The sequence below is a fragment of the Carassius auratus genome, unplaced genomic scaffold (genome assembly GCF_003368295.1).
Source record: "Carassius auratus strain Wakin unplaced genomic scaffold, ASM336829v1 scaf_tig00009130, whole genome shotgun sequence".
NCBI lineage: Eukaryota > Metazoa > Chordata > Actinopteri > Cypriniformes > Cyprinidae > Carassius > Carassius auratus.
In genome coordinates, this window is record NW_020524006.1 from 1,071,671 (window position 1) to 1,092,363 (window position 20,693).

General features: G+C 35.3%; 1 protein-coding gene across 7 annotated transcripts in view; it reads left to right on the top strand.

Moving 5' to 3' along the window:
• Positions 1 to 3,252: 3,252 nt before the first annotated feature.
• Positions 3,253 to 20,693, top strand: part of LOC113072479 (pleckstrin homology domain-containing family A member 1-like) — a 40,450-nt gene continuing 23,009 nt past the window's right edge. For all 7 annotated transcript variants that reach the window (XM_026245467.1, XM_026245468.1, XM_026245466.1 and 4 more), the window contains exons 1-3: positions 3,253 to 3,397; positions 16,021 to 16,181; positions 20,585 to 20,641. In XM_026245467.1, the coding sequence (XP_026101252.1) occupies positions 16,041 to 16,181; positions 20,585 to 20,641 (198 nt within the window). In that variant the 5' untranslated portion in view covers positions 3,253 to 3,397; positions 16,021 to 16,040. The remainder of the gene's footprint in view (positions 3,398 to 16,020; positions 16,182 to 20,584; positions 20,642 to 20,693) is intronic.

Genomic DNA, 20,693 nt, shown 5'->3' on the forward strand with positions numbered 1-20,693 from the left:
TATATATATATATATATATATATATATATATATATATATATATATATATATATATATACCGAACAGCAACAGAAGGTTAAAGGTTAGAAACACATCTGAGTATTTTAATTCATTTCGAACTACAAGTTATACAACAAAAATAGCAGTTTCCAAACTCCTCTGTAGGCTTAATTCTTAATCAAATGTGGCCTTAATATTCCACAAAAAAATGGTAACGCAGCAAATAAACAAAGTGAAAGTAGCAACAGAGATCTTAAAATATCTGCAAGTAAAGATACAAAGAGCAAATATTTTTAAAATAATCATAACAATGCACTTTTTACTATTTATCATGCTTTTTTTATTTTTTATTTCAGAAGTTCATATTTTTTTTGTGCATATATTTGAAGTTGTTGTTTTTATTTATTAATTTGCTGTTTTTTGTGCATGCAATTGTTTTCATCACTTCTGTCTAGATTCATATCTGAAACAAAATCTGGAGCAAAAGCAGCTGGTGACAGTCTGCCACGAACACTTAAAAGTCTTCATTCTTCTATTCTTCTTCTTCTTCTTGCTTCTTTTTTAGTTCTCAGAAAGTTTCTTCAAGGCATATTTAAATTCAAGCTATTTTAGTAGTGTGTTCACACTGGAAATTCCAAACAGAAAAAGTACAAATATTAAGGTCAAGTATATGGTGCATTGCATTGTGGGATACAATATCTTGCACAGTGTGTACTGCACATTTTGGCGAATATAAAATCTCATCCATGTATTTCAAGCATACATTAAGTAAGCTTATATTATTTGCACAATATAATGTACAGTACAATTAAAGTTGATATTAGCTGTAGGGAGCAGCTATTGCACCATTAGCTGTTGTTTTTGTAGCTCATTTCTCATGCCTAGATCTGACACACTGTCCACATCAACACTGTGGACTGCCATCATTTGGCTCATGCAACCTCGAAATTGTTTCCCTCTTCTTGAAATGTGCTGCAATGCTATTGTTTTCAAGGGCTGCGAACTGAGGGAAGAGGAAGCGTGTTTTGCGTGTTGCACTGTGTTTTCACATGGGCAAACTGCCACTGAGGAAACAAAGCTATCCCAATCACAATGCATTCTGGAAAATGCTCAGCGGAGCAGTGCGGATATATACAGCAGCCATCCACAGACTACTCGATGACCCGCTGGCCGCTGCAGGCTTCAAATAAAGTCACTCTACTGATATGACCCACAACTGACTTCCATTGACCCACATTTTCATTCCAAAATGAATATGAGAAAGCAGAAAAACTTTTAGTTTGTTTCTTTCTAACTCGTCACCAAGAATTAGAAAGGCTTTGAAAAAAGAAGAAGAAGATATTTTGAAAAATGTAGGCAACCAAACAGTGGCTGGTAGCCATTGTGACTTACATGGTATTTTTTTTTTTCGATGGCTACACCAACTATTTAGTTATAAACATTCTGCTAAATATCTACTTTTGTGTTCACGGAAGAAAATATATACTGGTTTGGAACGACTTGAAGGATGAATTGAATTATCGCCTTTTGACTGATAAGAAATCTATGGAAGCTTGTTTCTGTAACCGGATTAAACATTTTTAAAAAAGTAACTTCAATTGTAATTATATTTATTTTTTACAATTCCAACGTTATACCTCAAAATTATGACATTTTTGTGCAATTCTCAGAATTGTGAGATATAAACTTGCAATTCTGAGATGAAAGGTCCAAATTGTGAGATCTAAACTCAAATTTGGAATAAAAAAGTCAAAATTGGGAAATAAAAAAGTTGCAATAGACCTTTTGTTATTAAAAAATTTCAAAATCTCAACTCGGAATTCATAGAAAACAAATAAGAATTGTGAGAAAATGTCTGAATTGTGGGATAAAAAGTAACATTTATTTATTTGTTTGTTTGATTGTTTGTTCATTTATTTATTTTTTATTCTGTGATGGAAACAGCCTTAGAAAACAGAGCTTATGCACTGGTAACAATTTATATATTGTATCAGTTTACCCAAGTTTTCAGCCTTGTTTAATAACACTATGCAATGCATTGTTCGAACTGCTAAAATGTAAAATTAAATTAAATGTTATATATTAATTTTGTGATTAATTAGAGGCATAAAAATCCAATCTTGTGTTTGGACCAGTTTCTTTGCGTACACATTTGTTTTTTGTTTTTAATCTCAATAGATGTAGTCTGAATGCAGTCTGAAGGACACTATAACCCCTATTAACCTTTGCTGAAATCTCAAACTGCACATGAACAATAAAACACCATCCAGAGAGACCATCCAGGGGGATTTCCCATAATACACCACTATTTCCTTCTTCAGTCACATATAGCATCAAAAGGCATGAACTGAACATTTATACCTAATGTGGAAGTACACACACAAATACACACACACACACACACACACACACACACACTAATGGTCAAAAGTTTGGAATAATTAACTTTTGTTTGATTGATTGATTGATTGACTGATTATGAAAGAAGTCTTTTATGCTCACCAGAGTTTTAAATTTAGAATTGTAAAAAGTACACATTTAAAATACAACAAAATAGTAATATTCATTAATTAATTGAAAGAATAATAATAAACATCCATTTCAACAGCCATTACTCCAGTCAGAAATCATTCTAATTATGTTGATTTGGTGCTCAGTTATTAAATAATAGTTCTTATTATTATCAATGTTATGTTGCCTAATATTTTTGTGAAAACCTTTTTTTTTTTTCACTAATCGCAATTTTTTGAATGAAAGAGTATCACAGTTTCCACAAAAATGTAAACCAGCACAACTGTTTCCAGCATTAAAAATTATTAAATCAGCACATTAGAATGACTTCAATAAATCTTTTTCAGAAAAGAGGATCAAAAGTAACCTACACGTAATCACACTGAACAGCATCCATTCTATTTATTACTACACTTCCCACCGTCCTTTTCTCCATATCCGGAAAAGAAGGGGCCTTTTCCGCCTTCAGTCGTTATTTTGTGAAAGCTACTATGGCGAAAATGTGGTTCATGAATATTAATCATATCCGCTGACAGACGCCAACTTGATTGGCTCGATGCAGACATGGGAACGTGGGCGTACAGTCTATGGTCAGCTAACGCTCTGTCGAATCCAACTGCAGCGAAGGCTAGGCTCATGTTTATTAATACAGGAACGTGATTGGACGCTCTAGGAAGGTTTGCTAGCGACGCCAGCACGAACTATTTAATATTCATGAGCTAAACCCCGGTCATAGTGGGAATAGCAATTCCGCTCTCCACCCGTCAGTTGAGGGATAGATAGGCAGACTGGCAGACCGTCGGAAGTTTGTGGGAGATGGGCTGAAAGTCTAACATATGTAGACCGAACACTGCTACACAGGAGTTTTACAGCTGCTTATAAGCGTGTAAGTCATCTGCACATATACTAACGAGATATTTCTTTGGATGTTAAACTTTGAATGTGTTATTAGTTGTGTTCTTATCAGTAACGTTAGTTACACAGTACTAGCTCGCTTTATGCAAAACCTGTCGCTTCTGTTTCCGACAGTAGGTTATGTATTATAAAACTTACCGACCAACGAACACATAAAGTCATTTAGTGTTTATATGTAAAACCACTCTCTCTCAAAATGATATATTATGTCTGAAGATTTGACATGCGTTATGTCTGTAACGTACACAGATCTGTATGTAAGTTAACGTTACTGGCTTTTAAAACCTAGAGCACTGCCTTACTAACGTTAGACTGTATTTTTTGGACATCATTAGCATGAATTGAACGCAACAATCGCGCCTGTGATGCTCGTAAGTGTTGTGGAGGTACCTGTACTGTGTTGATACCATTTCACAATGATGCCGAGAAAGTATCAGGTGCTATTACCTTTATGTTACTGATGCTAAAATGTATATTATATGATATCTTGTCAGTCAAAAAAAAAAAAAAAAAAAAAGAAAAAAAAAACTACAGAAGTACCATTGTGTAAATCACTGTGAAATTCAGAAGTGCTGCCCACTTTTTCAGTGGCCTTGGTTTTGGAAGTATTTTTGAAGGTATTTAAAAAACCGTTATAGGTCATGAACCTAACCAACCAGCTACAAGGGGAATCAAATTACAAAATTAAATTTGAAGCACAAAATAAATAAATACATACAATCTGGCAAAAGATAAAGGCACAAGGATGTGTAATGGTGTTTTTATGTATTCTATTTTATATAAAAAAAAATAATAATAAGCTCTGACCCACTCAAGTACATTTCTCTCAAGTTTCAATTAGAACTGTTGATTGTCATGATAATATGAAAATTCATTCATTTCGAAATTATAGAAGTGTAAACCGATTGTGACATGAAGAGTGGATGGAATAGTTTCCACCACAGAAAAACAATGCAGAATTAATGGGTTGTTGTTTGATGTGAGGCTCAAGTTATTTCAAGATATGTCAAACCCGTCAAGCAAGTAAGACAAGGGTATCAAATATACAACAAAGCTCCTCCAAAACTGCAGTGCTGAAGTGAAAACAGTCAGGTGTTGTGCTGATGTCAATCCAAACAGATCTGCACATAAAGCAACATATATTTGTAAACCAAAAAAAAAAGTACTGACTATATTGCAACTATGCTACACTGCTGTTCAGAAGTTTGGGGTAAATAAGATTTGCCTTTTTTTAGAGTACTCCGCAAGGTTGCACTAAATTGATCAAAAGTGACATTAAGGATATTCATAACATAACAAAATATTTGTTTCAAATAAAGTTTTTTTTTTTTGAACACTGAAAAAATATATCACAGTTTTTGTAAAAAAACAAAAACAAAAACAAAAAAAACATGAAGAAAGAGGAGGCAGCACAACTGATTTGAGCATTAATAATAGAAGAAATCTTTGATTTCTCAGGATCATGTGACCCTGAAAACTGGCACAATGGCTGCTCTGAAAATTCAGCTTTATCAGCAGAAAACTATTATTTTAAATTGTAATATCATTGTTTACTGTATTTTTGAACAAATAAAGCCTCTGTGGGCACTAGAGACTTCTTTGAAAAGCATTTGAACCCAAAATATCTTAACAATTAAAAAAAAAATGACAGTAGTGAAAAGAACTGATTTTACTGTGTAACATATTCCAAGAAACCCTGGTTGTACCATGGTACATGTCCATAAAACATGGTATTGCCATGCTACTGGTCCAGAAAACCTTGGTTGTATTATGATTCCAAGTCCAACATGGTACTTCCATTCTACCTGCCAAAAAAACACACATTCATATTCAAAAAGCATAGTAGTACATTTGTATCATGTGCAAAATCTTTTGTATTATCATGGTGTTTGTCTAAAAATGTGATTATACAGTCCAAAAGCATGTCATTACCATGTATGTCCAAATTTTGTCCAATAAATCTTTTTGTTAGTAAAATTATCAACATAAGCTTATCAAACATACGAAAAATGTGCCTTTACCTAGAATTTTAGCAAAACTCCAAAAACATACCAGTTAATGTAATTATATTCAGTTTCTAGCTGAAATTAATAGGAGAAACATTAAAACACCAACCCTTTTTATTATTATTTTTCACAAATTATGATTACATGGGTGAATTGTCATCGATTAATAAAGACTTATTTTCACATAATCCTTGCACAATACTGCGTTATGATCTAAAAACATAGTGCATGATTTTTAAACTAATATATTGACATTTGAATTGCATAATGAGCTCCAAAAGTAAACTTGCTCTGTTGTTCACCTGGTGCAGCGTTGTACTTGTGATGCGGAGCACTTGGGTTCGGGTCCCATGTGACTTATAGAATCAAGCTAAAATGGCATGGTTGTTTCAACTGATCTCACATATGCTTTTGTTAACGCTATTATAGGGATTGTTATTTTCACGGTATGTACACCAACCAATGTAATAAAACATTGCCAGATTCATGTTTCGTACAGAACTAAACATACTTTTTTTTTAGTGCCACTCACTGGACATCTCACTTTGAAACTGTCGCAAAACTTGCAAGAAGCAATGTAATGAAATTGTATTTTACACATTATTCTGATGAGACTGGGTCTGTATTACAGCCAGTAGCTCAGTACTGTTTCCTCTAGATCCAGCCATTGCAGTTTACATTGCACATAAACAGTCTGTGTATGTGCTTTGGACAAATCTGTTTTTTTTTTTCTAGCTAAAATACATCTCACTGTGATATTAGGATACTAATCTATTGACAGTGAATAAAGTGGGAACTGCCACTTTACCTCACATAAACTTGCACTCTCCTGCATCTCTGTTACTCAGATGTGAATCTTAATAGGAGCACAGGCAGAACCTGTAGGACGTTTTCTGACAGACAGCATGCTACTGTTGCTCTTATTACAGATATATACGTTTATGCAGATTATGGGACCTTTTTAATAAGCGTGAACATTCATGGGTGTGATGTGTAGCCTATATTTACAGTCAAGGCTTATATTGCATGGTCATCAGAGATCTGGATGAGTGTGTGTGTGTCTATATTTGTCTGTCTCTGTGAGACCGAGCTAGACAGAAATAGCTCATTTTGTGGATTAAACCATGATTCATCATCATCAGGAATTTTTCTGGATAAAATATGAGTGGCAGGTTCCAACTTTACCCACGTATATACTTACTTAAAGCCTGTATACTGCAAAATCTGGTTGTTATAGTTTACTTTTTGTTAAGATGTAGGCCTTATCAATATCACACAGCTCTATATGTAAAGTTGGATATATAAGCATTTCCAACATTATATGCATACTGTACATACCGTGTACTTAAGTGAAGCAATATATTCCACATAACAATCAAGATGTTTTACATGAAAATGCATAAAGTTTGATGTAACAGAGAATGTAACCAACTTTACTTTAATTTAAATGTAATTTTTTTTGCAACTGTATAGTTTATATTGCTTTACTTGACTAAACGGATGTACTAATATCCAACTTTAAATATTTCACTGGATGACAATATAATGCAGGGCCTGAATTTCGTTTTTTAAACTGGGGGGGAATTCCCCCCTTACATGGGTCACATGGGGGGGATCTAAAGATTATGGGGGGGAGACTAACTTTTGATGCATCGGTCTAATTTAATCATGTTCATTTATTAATATCTACAGATTTGTATGCATGAATTGTGCATTTCCAGTTCTCAAATCAGTTAACAAAAAAAAAAAAACTTTATACAAAATACATCATGCTCTTCAAATTGACATTAAGACCTCTGTTTAAACTAGGCCTATGCTATATATTAATGTCTATTTCAGTTCATGTGTTTCAGTTCAGTTCAATTCTTTGCTTTTTTTTTTTTACTTTTGATATTGATATTGTAAATTGATATTAAGAACTCAGTTTAAACTATAAGTATTTATGTCTTTCATACATTTCAGTTCTATTTCAGTAATTTTTTTCCATTTCTTTGTTTCATGTGACTTATTCTAAGTTTCTCATCTGTCTCCTCATCTTCATTTCTTTCCATTTGATGATGGCTCTGTTGAAGTCAAACTGCTCAAGGGAAGGTCCAAGCTCTGAAATGATCATTAGATTTGTGAGACTTCAGTGAATTTCTGAATTTAGTTTTGATCCTGTTTTGTGTGCTGAATCCACGTTCACACGAAACACTCGCTACTGGTATGACCATGGCTGTCTGAATGAGTTTCTCCATTTCAGTGAAAACTTTTTTCTTTGGATCGTGATCTGCATCATCCGAACTTGTCTTTCGCTTCAGCCAACGGTCCATATTTAAACTACTACGCTAACCAAACAATTAATTGTCTGTGGCCGTGTTTGTGCGCGCGGGAAATATGCTGCGCATAATGAATAGAAAACAAGGGGAAACGCGCAGTCACATGCTCAAACAAGTGGAAAGCTCGGGCGCGCGCGCCGCAGTCTCATTTCCACAAGCGCTTGCACTCTCGTGTCTGTCGTTGCCATGCAACCAACTGCGCTCTCCATGATGACAAGAAGGACCAGCAAAATATTAATTGATTTCTAGCCCTTGCGTTAACTTTATTACTAGATATATTTATAGATATATTTATGGAGATGAAAAATAATAAAGTACAGCTTTGATCAGCTGTTCGGCCGAGCATTCAATGTTGTGACGCTGTAAGCTGATCAGTTGGTTCGTTGCTGCCGCGCTCTATCACTCGCACACCATAAAGAGCAAAATGTTTTTTAATGTTTCAGTTTCGTTATTTCAACGACAATTTGGAAGCGGATAATTTCTTCACAAACAGCTCATTTTGACTCAAAATGTTAGAATGCTGCACCTACACTTGATAGTGTGAATAAGATCAGCGCAACGCAGACCGCTGCATTGACAGCGTGAAACATGATCTGTCTACAGCAGCCAGGGCTCCGCCGTTTACTGTCTATGAGCTCGGCGCTGAGACAGAAAATGCCGGTCCATCGCTGATTGAGGAATTAAATTCGAAAATAAAAGACAATTTGACTAGACAATTTGACATATTTTTTCTCGCATCTGTGAATTTATTTTTTAATCAATTGCTCTGAGATGAAGCAAATATATTTGTGCGGGAATTTCTCGCACTATAAAAGCTAACCTTGCGGGAATGGTTTAAAGCATGCGCAATCCCCGCATTCCCGCACCGAAATTCAAGCCCTGTAATGTACATTTTGCGATGATCTAAAAAGTAAGGAAGTTGATTAATATACATTGAAGTTGCATATCATTGAAAAATGTAAACTATATCAGTGTGTGTGTGTGGTCGCATCGCAGGATGTGCGATGTAGGCTGTCATAGTTGATCCATTAGGGGCCGTTCACATATCGCGTCTTTTGCGCACTCAAGCTCGTTATTTCCAATGTAGGCGCGTGGTATGCGCGCTCATAATGGAAGTGATGTGGTCGCGGCGCGCTCGTTTTTTCCAGGCATGCATCGAGTTAAAAACATCTCAACTTTTCAGAGAGCCGCAAGTGCACCACAGGTCACATGAGATAATTACACAACGCGTGACGTACACGTCTGATTCGCGAACTAATGATTCCTTTGAACCGATTCAATTTAATGAATGGTTTAAACAACTGACCTGTCCAACACTGAACTCACGAGACGTCTGAATTGGTCTATTAAAAAAAATCAGTAACACTTTATTTAACATTTACTATTACTAAACTGCACTTCTACAACATTGTTAATTTCAACATGTAGGCTATAGCCTTTATTGTTGAAATCAAAAGTTGTACAGTATTTGTTAACAGTTAATGCACTGTGAAGTAACATTACCAAACAATGAACAGTTGTGTTTTTATAAACTAAGATAAACAAAGATTAATAAATATAGTAACAAAAGTATTGCTCTTTGTAAATTCATGTTAGTTAATATGTTAACAATTCAAACCATATCCTAAAGTTACAAACAAATAATTTACTCTAATTTAAATAATACTCTGATGTTTAAATCATTTAAAATGAGAATGTAAGTGTGCTCACCCCATTTTTGTTTGTAAGAAAAAATCACAATGCTAGAGTGACTGGTAGTTGTCTAAGGTTCCACCTTTATTGTAAATCAGTGCAGATGCAAGATACTGCTGTTGCTATCACTACTTTATGTAATAATGTTGCAGGCAGCAGTGTCAAAAAAAGGTTTGTAGTGTGAAAACTGAGGGCCTGTTTCGGGTTAACTCTGTAAAAAAAAAAAAAAATGCTGGCCTCATTCCAAACTTTCAGCAGCCGAGCCCACAGCAGAAGACTTAAAGCTGTTACATTATGCACATGTGTACATGCATAGTACAAACATAATATTTTGGTTTGAGGCGATTTGACACCTGTCTCACATTTTCTAAACAATGTACCCTTCGGTAATAAATTATAGATGTGGCAACTGTCAACAGTGAAACTTTTCTTATAAAACTCATACTGCAGATTTTTTTAAATGCACTATTTCCTGTAAAACTAGTGATGTGATTGACATGTCACGATGCTCTTGTGGTCTTTGCTATGTGAGCAAAAGTAGACCGCAGATGTAGACCTCTAAAGACTTCAGGTTTCAGAAAATTGTTGCACCATTAAAAACCAAGATTTCTGGTTGATCAGCATTTTGCTACTTTTAGACATTCATTTTCTACTTTACATTATGTCAGAATAGAATTAGTCGAATGTTCAAGGAGGTGGCATTGATAATTTACTTTTAAAACATTTAAATCCTATAGGATTAAATTAAGCTTTTGACATTTGTCCATTGAGGTTTTTTTAGTTCATGCAGGTAATGTTAGTATCATTATTACTGTTGTATGTTTTAAACTAGACTTTATAGATATTTTTTTCTTTGTGTGTTTTAATATATATATATATATATATATATACTCGAAACATCACCTGTGTGATAATTCGCTATGAAATATTTGCATTTTTGGAGATTTGTTTTCATTGTTTTCCACTTTTATTGTTGAGCACCCAATTTAAGTATTTTGCCAGTGATGTGTGTGCTTTCATTTTGTTTTTGTTCATGTGTACACACTTTACCTATGATTGGTTAGGCCACCTCGCACTCTCTCTTCCTCTTTGAACGCACAGCAGCTTTCAGATCTCTACTTTCCTTGCATGTTTATCAAGACAGAGCTGCTCCCAGTCGCTCAAACACAAGATTAGTAGTACAAGGACACAGCTCATGATTTCTGACTCTACTACACTGTGTCATATCCAACAAGTTTCCAGTGACCGGTCATTTGTCTTTCCACTCTAAATGCAAAATATTTTATCATGTAAGTCAAGTCAAGTCAAGTCACCTTTATTTATATAGCGCTTTAAACAAAATACATTGCGTCAAAGCAACTGAACAACATTCATTAGGAAAACAGTGTGTCAATAATGCAAAATTACAGTTAAAGGCAGTTCATCATTGAATTCAGTGATGTCATCTCTGTTCAGTTAAATAGTGTCTGTTTTTATTTGCAATCAAGTCAACGATATCGCTGTAGATGAAGTGACCCCAACTAAGCAAGCCAGAGGCGACAGCGGCAAGGAACCGAAACTCCATCGGTGACAAAAAGGAAACCTTGGGAGAAACCAGGCTCAGTTGGGGAGCCAGTTCTCCTCTGACCAGACGAAACCAGTAGTTTAATTCCAGGCTACAGCAAAGTCAGATTGTGCCAAGGAAATCATCTGTTTCCTGTGGTCTTGTCTTGGTGGTCCTCTGAGACAAGGTCTTTACAGGGGATCTTTATCTGGGGCTCTAGTTGTCCTGGTCTCCGCTGTCTTTCAGAGCAGTAGAGGTCCTTTGTAGGTGCTGATCCACCATCTGGTCTGGATACATACTGGATCCGGGTGACTGCAGTGACCCTCTGATCTGGATAAAGACTGGATCCGGTGGCTACGGTGACCTCGGAATAAGAGAGAAACAGACAAATATTAGCGTAGATGCCATTCTTCTAATGATGTAGAAAGTACACATAGGGTGTTATGTGAAGTGTTCCCGGTTCCGGTTTACCTAATTAATGCAGCCTAAAAATCCTTTAACGGATTTGGATATTAAAAGCATATTGGTATGTTATGTGTAAGCCAGGTTAAAGAGATGGGTCTTTAATCTAGATTTAAACTGCAAGAGTGTCTCTGCCTCCTGAACAATGTTAGGTAGGTTATTCCAGAGTTTAGGCGCCAAATAGGAAAAGGATCTGCCGCCCGCAGTTGATTTTGATTTTCTAGGTATTATCAAATCACCTGAGTTTTGAGAACGTAGCGGACATAGAAATATTGGACAGTCACAGCCTAATTATACAGGACCAACTTCTGAACTACCTGTAGTTGTTCAGACAACTTGTTGACTAGACTTTCATGGTAATATATTTAGTTGTGCACACATCCCTCACAGATACAGTAGAAAGTGATTGGAAATTCCTTTGGAGAGAAGGGGAAGTAAATGAAATGTCTGGTCAGTGGTTCCATAAAACCACATTGAAATTTCTCAGAAACAGATAAATGTGACTGCCAACATTTTATTATGTTGGTTCATGCACACATCTTTGCATATCAGAAGTGAAACGTACACTGAGTGGCGCTAAAAGGTTAAAGCTTTATCACCTTTAAAAAAATAAAATAGCTTCTACATTAACCTCAACCTTAGGCAAAACTGATAGTATAATGAAAGAAATTTTTTTGCCATTTAATAATGTTTTTACTATGTTTTCAACAGGACTTCACAAGTTCTACACTGTACCGGGTGTGCTACCAAGCAAGCTTACTACATCAGAAAAGCCATATGAATCTGGAAATATGAGACAAAAATGTATTAGTTTACAAAATCATGCTCTGTTTTTGACATTTTTGAGGTCATAATATAGTGTTTAGTCTTTGTTAATTGATATTCCGCCCCATAATCATATGTGAAAAGGAATATAAGTTGTTGGTGTTTGCTACTAGTGTTCATTTCAGCTAAAATTGATGATTCAACATCATCAACAAAAAGGAAAAAATATAAACCCTTGTGAGGGAAGAATGAGACTTTGTTTTTATTGAATTCATAAAAACAACAAAACAGCAATGAAATGACCAATGGTCTGAATATTATAGACAAAAATATAATGATTAGCAGCAGTTCAAAATCAAGTATCATGTTTGCAATACAAAAGAGCCATTTCTTAATTAGTCCTTTATATGAAGTGTGAATGTCTCATAGTCTGAAAACTTTAGCATGATGTGGAAAAAAATATTGGAGTCAGTTTGTTACTTTATTTTATTAGTGTTCATTTATTTTATTAAACTAGATAAATTGTTACACATTTTTATATTTTATGTGGTGTCATGATTTAGGCTACTTTTGATAAAAACAAGGGTTTATTGTATATTCGTTTGGCATTTACTACAATGTATAACCTTTAAATTCACTTATTGAAGAACAGTAGTAGCAGTATGGTGTAACATTTATTTGGAACATGTATTTGGTACTTGCTACCTTATATTTACTCTTTACTCTTTCCTTTTATCCTTTTCATGGCTGTGGAAAACTTGTCTCGGATGTTTCTCTGACACCAAGCTTGGTTGCAATTTCTTTCTAGGAATTAAATACTTCCTCTGAATCTTTAAAGTCTCTCCGCAAGTGATAGTACAGGTGTGGTTATATTTGTGCAACTCCGCTATTTGAAAATCAGGAGTGTATTCAGGAGATGTTGCTCTCCTGTAGAACCTCCGCAGAATGAGGAATGAACCAGGGAAAAAAATTGCATGTCAAAGAAAGTGGAGTTTCAAAACTCACCCACGATTGTGTAAACGCCACGAACCAATGGAAGCTCAAAGGTGTTTAGGAGCCAAAACAAACTTCATTTTGGCCTGATTTTGATAGAAGTTACGTCATATCAGTTCGTTCTTCGATTTCGTTTGAAGTATACCAAGGGCCTTAACTGTAAGGAGCCTTCATCCAGTTTACTACAGTAATAGTGAATTTAATTAACTTTGAAGGTGTGTTGAAGTCATCAAACCTTGTAGCAAAGTTTCATCATATCTCTGCTAATTTTTTATGTCAAGTTGTTTATGAAGTCTGCGGAATTGGAAAAAAATAATGCATTTTAAGTTTAAATCCATTGAGTGTTGCAACAATACTACTGATCGTTTTATCCAGTGTTAATTTTGACACGAAATTTTAATTTAGTTTTAGTCTTAGTCTTTTGACTATAATTCTTTTTCGTTTTAGTCAAGTTTTAGTCATCTGAATTGTTTTAATTTTAGTCTTATTTTAGTCGACTAAAATTGCTTGGTATTTTAGTCGAATAAAATTGCTTGGTATTTTAGTCGACTAAAATAAGACTAAAATCAATAACAGATTTACTAGACAATCTTTACAGCTGGTATAGGAAACAAACTTAACCAAAATATATAAAACACAAATTCAACTTTATTTCAACACAACTGTATCTTTATTTCGATTCAAAAGCTTTTATGCAGCAACAAACACTGTCATGATAATGTAAACAATAACTAGCTGCCAACTGACCATCAATAAAAGAAAAATAAAGTTAGGTCCAGGACCTTAAAGCTTACAGCTGAGCTGAACAATAAGTGCATACATTTAAAGTAAATATTTAATAAGTTGGGTGGATAAAAAAAGTAACAAGATTTTATAAGGTATTCATTTGTCTAGCAATATTGTATGTTTTAAATCCTACAATATTGCTAGATTAGTATGTATAATGATAGGATGTGAACATTTACGTTTCACATGACTAATATAGAAATATTTGTGGTATTGTCAACAAGTAGAACATTATAAAATATACTAAACATTAGTATTAATCAAATGTATGTATCATAATATTACGTATTAGTATTGTGCTGTCATCTAACAAAAGAATATCGTTGTGAAATTACATTTGAGAAAATGTCCGGGTGGCTCGTCTGTAAATGTCTTTTCAAATTGGTTGTGTTCTTGCCACGAATGAGCGCTCCGCGTGCTTTACGCTTTGTTTTTTGTTCGTTGTCAAACGTGAAGTGAGCTGTGGACATTTTGTCGCTCTTTTAGACATCACCTCTTCGAATGCCGACTTCCCGGGAGCTCATTTAAAAACTGAAAACCTTTGCTTCACGTCTCAATAAGTCAGGCTCGGATTGGTTCTCTTCTCTCATGCAGTCTCGCCTGTTCCGTTTTGCCGGTTCTTTTGCTCATTCCTCGCATCTCTCCCGTCTGCTGATTTGATTTTCGTCACAGTCTATTTTCGTCTCGTCCTTTATTCGTTGACGATAATGTCAGTCAATTTAGTCATAGTTTTAGTCTCCATCAGTGCCTTCTTTTTTAGTTTTCGTTTCGTTTTCGTCTGCAAAAATATATTCGTGACGAAAATAATGACGAAAATATTTAGTCAACGAAATTAACACTGGTTTTATCCCATCACTGTAATCCCAGATTAAGACTGTTAAAGTTATGGAAGCTGTCACTCATAAAACACACTTTAGCCATGAAATTCTCATCATGCATTCGAGACAGAAATGTGACCGTTCTCTAGTGATAGAAGCCATGGAGAAAAGCAACATTCTGAGTCCACAAAATATTTTGCTATTTGTCATTTATGATGTAGCAGTAAATCACTGTACCTGGCTGACATGTCTCATCGGAACCTGTGAAATGTGGTCCTTTCATGAAATTATGTCATCCAAAATTAAGACATAAAGACAGCTTTCTTATTGATTCATTAATTCACAGCTAGTAACATTGTCTCCACCTTCTTTTATTTGTCCACAAATGCTAGTATTTAACTTTTTGTCATTGTTTTCAGTGTTTATTTTTAATAAATGTTGTTTCTATCTTTATCACAATCTCTTCTACACCGTTAGTGTACAATCTTTCATAGCCTTTGAGTCAATGAATGATTTCTTCTTTTTTTCTTGAGTACCCATGCTACAAAGAGTGGGGCTGAAAGAGCTTTCTCTTTCTAGAAACATGATATGACCATGATAGCTTGTTAAGCTTTGTACTTTGTCAGTGAGTAACAGAGCCTGGAGGAAATTGTGTGTTGAAGTTTGAGTGCTTGGACTTGAAACGCCTTCTAAGATCATACACCTGTATCACAGCACAGTGCTTATTACATGGCAAATGAAAGACATATTAGAAATTTAAATTAGAGATCCCAAAGACATTAAAAACACACATCAGTTGATTGTTTGTCCACCATTAAACAGCCCCCCACTCCATCAAAAAAAATAAAATACATTTATTACGTCTAAATAAAAGTTTAGGCATAAATTATTCACCCTCATGACATTCACAATCCACAAGTCTTTGCAGGTGAAGATTTTCAGCTGTGGTAATGTCACAGTCAAGTCATTTATATTAATGCAGCTTCATCTGACAGGATTTTCATCAGCACAGAGGTCTGAAATTAAGTAGGTGCCACTTCCATGGAGAATGACCAAGGATGACATCATAGGAAATAATCACCAGTGTTTTGCCAGATGATTACACATGAAGATTCCAAATTTTCTTTAATTACCACACTCCACCTCTTTCTCTACCCTTCATCTAATGTCCTCATCTCCTTTATAATGAGCATTGTTTCTTTGTGTTGCAGGGTAATGCTTAGTCTCAGAAATGCCGTACGTAGATCGTCAGAATCGGATCTGTGGCTTTCTAGACATAGAAGAATTAGAGAACAGCGGCAAGTTTTTACGTCGCTACTTCATTCTGGACACACTGGAGGGCAGCCTGGTGTGGTACATGGATAACCCTCAGGTACCCATCTTCATTTCTTTCATCCTGTCAATGCATTGTTAAATGCAGGGGGTCTTCATTCTATATCTGAAGGCCTCCTTTTGTTTTAATAATTCTGTTGAAGTCGTTACATGTTAAACATGTAATTTTATAAAATATGGTAGTATGGTGTTCCTCAGGGGCTAGTAATTGGCCCAGTTAAGTTTCACATACTGTATGTGTTACGGATAAGATTTGGAATCAAACCAAAAATTATTACTGTTATTATTTTATATATATCAGAATAGTATTACCATAACATTCCGTTTTTGTGGATTCTTCCAACTATGTGGACAAAAACTCCACAACAGAATCTACTGTATGACACTTACAGCAACTAATGTGGTCCAGTTCACAAACAAATAACTCTTATGATCTTTTTAGTAAATCTAAAACACTAAATATTGTTACTAAATTAATTAATAGCGGTTGCTGAAATGATCAGACTTACTAATTTAACTGCAAGTTATTAATTTTATCGTGTCTGATCTCGAAGTGAACCAAAAACATCAAATATGAAATCATAATTTTGGGCATTAGACTACTGAAGGCACAACATGCAATAATAATTACTTTTTTTTTTTTTTTGTCTAAAATATTTCTTACTCAAAAGAACTAGGCCTAAAAGATAAGTTAATTGGACCATTAAGGGACTCTGGCAGTAGAACCATGAATTTCTTACGATTTCCATCCCAAGTTACTGAACCCATGTTGGTAGATATACTGCACACCACAGTTCTCCAGTAAGACGATGTTGTGTCTCAGTGGCTTTTGGGCAGTAACTGTAGAGAACTACTGAGTCAGTGCTGTCAGAAGCAGGAAAACCATAAGCCACAGTTAACCTTTTACTGCTATCACAGTTAGAATGTTGGGTAACACTTTAGAATAAGGTTCCATTAGTTAATGTTAGTTAACTACTTTCGTTAACATGAACTAAGCAAGAACAATCCTTCTACAGCATTTATAAGTCTTAGTTCATGTTAATTTCAACATTTACTAATGCATTATTTAAATCAAAAGTTGTGCTTGTTAACATTAGTTAATGCACTGTGAATTACCATGAACTAACAATGAATAACTGTATTTTCATTAACTAACATTAACGAAGATGAATAAATACAGTAATAAATGTATTATTCATTGTTTGTTCATGTTAATTAATACATTAAGTAACATTAACTAATGGAACCTTATTCTAAAGTGTTACCGAATGTTGATATGCAAAACATTGTGTGATACTAACATTACCTCTCTTACACACCTTTTATCATTATAAGGTTTGGAAATCATCAGTTTGTGAACTTTCTGCACAGACATTTACTTTTTTTTCCTTTGAAACTTTGCTAATGGCGTAGAGAAGTTTCACTTTCCATAAGCATATGGGTAAAGGATATGAGTGCCATGGCCTCTGTTGGACTTTATAATCTCATGAAGTATTGGAGGTCATTGATCTGTCTTTGCTTCCAGACCACTCTAACCATTCAGATCGAGAACAGTGTTTGTACGTGTGTAAATGTATTTGCATCTGTGTGGGCCACACTTTGCTTTGCTGTGCAGTTTGCACCTTTGTAAGGTTGTCTTCGTCTGAGACTCGCAAACTAAATTGTTCCTAACTGTACTGAGTTACATGGAAGGAACTTACAAGGATTGTAATTACAGTGAGTTTGATGAAAAATAATCTTAATTTTTTTCCCCATTGTACTGCCTACGTCTTGTCTTTTTCATAACAATAACACATTCTGTTTGAACAACTGCATAGAACTAACAATTTGTTGTACATTATGTCTTATGTCCCTCATATACTGTATGTGTATTTTCCTATGCATATTCACACTTTAGTTTGGGGAACACTTCTCACTATTAACTAACCATTAGCTCACTAAACTCCTAAATTGCTGCGTATTAATAGTTAATAAAAAAGTTGTTAAATGTAGGGTAGGCAATTTAAAAGAGGATAACAATAGCAAGTTAGCTTTGAAAGCATAAGAACCCACCCTCCCTGCAAATCACCATCCAAAGCCACGCCTCCTCCAAAACACATGAAAGTGAACAGGCAGACCAGAGGCTAACCAGCAACACAATGAGAGATGGCATTGGTGGAGGGTTGAATGTAATGCTGTCGGATTACCTCATTTCTCATTCACCAGTGAAAGAACTTGCCTTCCATTAGGGCTGCATGATCATGACAATAATCATAATTGTCGATTATTCCCTTAAAATTGTAATTGCAATTATTAATTACGATTATCACAATTTAAATTGATGTTTTTACCATTATTTGATGCCTCTATATGCCGTATTTTTATATGAAAATAAACAAGCGAGAACACACCCAAACAAAAAACCTTTAGGCCGCGTGTCCACCAAAGTGTTTTTCCTCACGGCTAGCGTATTTTTTTCAGTTGTTCTCAATGGGAGCGCTGCAAAAAGTGGTTTTGGTCTATGTGACAAGTGGGGCAGGGCTGAGAACCGTGGGAACGGAGAGAGGCCGGTGGAGTGACTTGGAAATGAGCGACAGCTGCACCACTCACCGGTCTTGTGTCCCACGGAGGAGATCGGAAGGCTGCAAAAGAGGAGTGATGGCAGTGAAGGACGAAATAGGACCAGGCCTGGGTTTTATTTTGTCTTTTGTTTGTGCGCGGTAGTCGTCCGTTTGGGGCTGTCACGCTGTTTTTTGTTTATTTTGTTATTAAAGCTTTCATTTGAATGTTCGGCGGTTCCCGCCTCCTTCCCTTGATTATGAAGTTTGTACATTGTTACAGTGTATATAGTTAATTTTGCTCTTCATGACAACTGTGAGGGGGTGCATTTTTTTTTTTAATAACTCATCTGTTTAAATTATATTAAGCTTTAAAGTTTTGCATAATTAAGGGCATGGCAACTTGAGTGACAGGTGGACTGCCGCTGCTGTCACTGCGGTTGAGCTAAGTGGGTGTGATTTCAGCAACCAGCTCCTTCCTTTTTGCTAATTTTCAATTATCCGGGAGTGAACGCGGTGATGCACTGCCAAGATGGCAACGGCCTGCTCCACCCAATTTAAGCTTCAGAAACGCAGCTGGGCATTTTCAGCAGAGTGCCTGGCATTTTCAGCTGGCTAAAAACGCTTTGGTGGACACAGAGCTCTTTAGTGCTTTTCTATAGTATTAAGCCTCAAATGTCAAATAAAAATTGGTTTATTTTCTTCTGTAAATTATACTAAAAAAAAAAAAAAATAGGAATGGAATCATAATGTTATACTAAAGCTAAAACAATGGAAAAACCCTAAAGATAACATGTTAAGCGTGCATAATAACATAAGTGGACTTTGAACAATTACGTAATTGTGACATCCGTAATTGTAATCGCGATAAGAAATTTGATTAATTGTGCAGCCCTACCTTCCATTCTCGCTCGGTCTGCAATAGAATAATGGGACGCTCTGATGACGTATCATGTCTGCGCATGATATGTCATCAGATATGATTGGACAAAAATATTTTGGTCCTACGCCTTCCACAGATAATATAAATAAATTTAGACCACTTAACTTTGTGATTTCTATCACGATGTGAAGAGACTTTCATCCAGCATAACAAAAAATGTTTTTTGAACCAAATCACCTACCCTGCTTTTAAGTTTAGATATGTGGTTGGATTAAAGCTGCAGTAGGTAACTTTTGTAAATATATATTTTTTACATATTTGTTAAACCTGTCATTATGTTCTGACAGTAGAATATGAGACAGATAATCTGTGAAAAAAAAAAGAGCGTCAAAAGTTCCCTACCGCAGCTTTAAGGGACCTAAAATATGGCCATTCAGAATAAGGCATTAACATGTGCTTTATAGGTACTAATAAAAGCTGGTATGCTAGTAATATGCATACTAATAAGCAACTATTTATTATATATTCTGCACTCATTTGCAATTTGGTTTAATGTGGTTGTTTTGGAGTTGGATCAGAGAGAAAGTTTTGACATTAACTGCTCTGATGCTTTCAGTGCCTTAATGTCAATTAGCTTGGAGTAAATAAGGAAACCTCAGGTGAAACATGACCAGAACTAAGTTCACTGATGAGGTGCCCATGTCAGGACCTGTCTTTTTTGATTCTTCATGTTCTTTCTTTGTATCTTTTAATGGATTCTCTCTTTTCTCTTGGCTGCTGCAGGTTCTATACCAATCACTTTATCTAAGACTCAGTCAGTAGCTCCAGCCAGCATCTTTTATTGATGCCACGTCTGACTTTGAATAATTTACCCAACTGCATCTGTAGATGTGTGCTAAAACTTTCATAGACCCCTGTGCAATTCTACAACTTTGGAGAATATCGTACACTCGGCATAAATGTATTCTGTACATGTTTGTTCAGAATTTCAGCTCTAATTACTTTAACCCTCTGATTCTACAGAATCTTCCAGAAGGAACATCCAGTGTCGGCTCCCTCAAACTAACATATATATCCAAGGTTTGTAATTGATCTGTTATTTCTGACTAATGATGACTAGTTATTACCAACT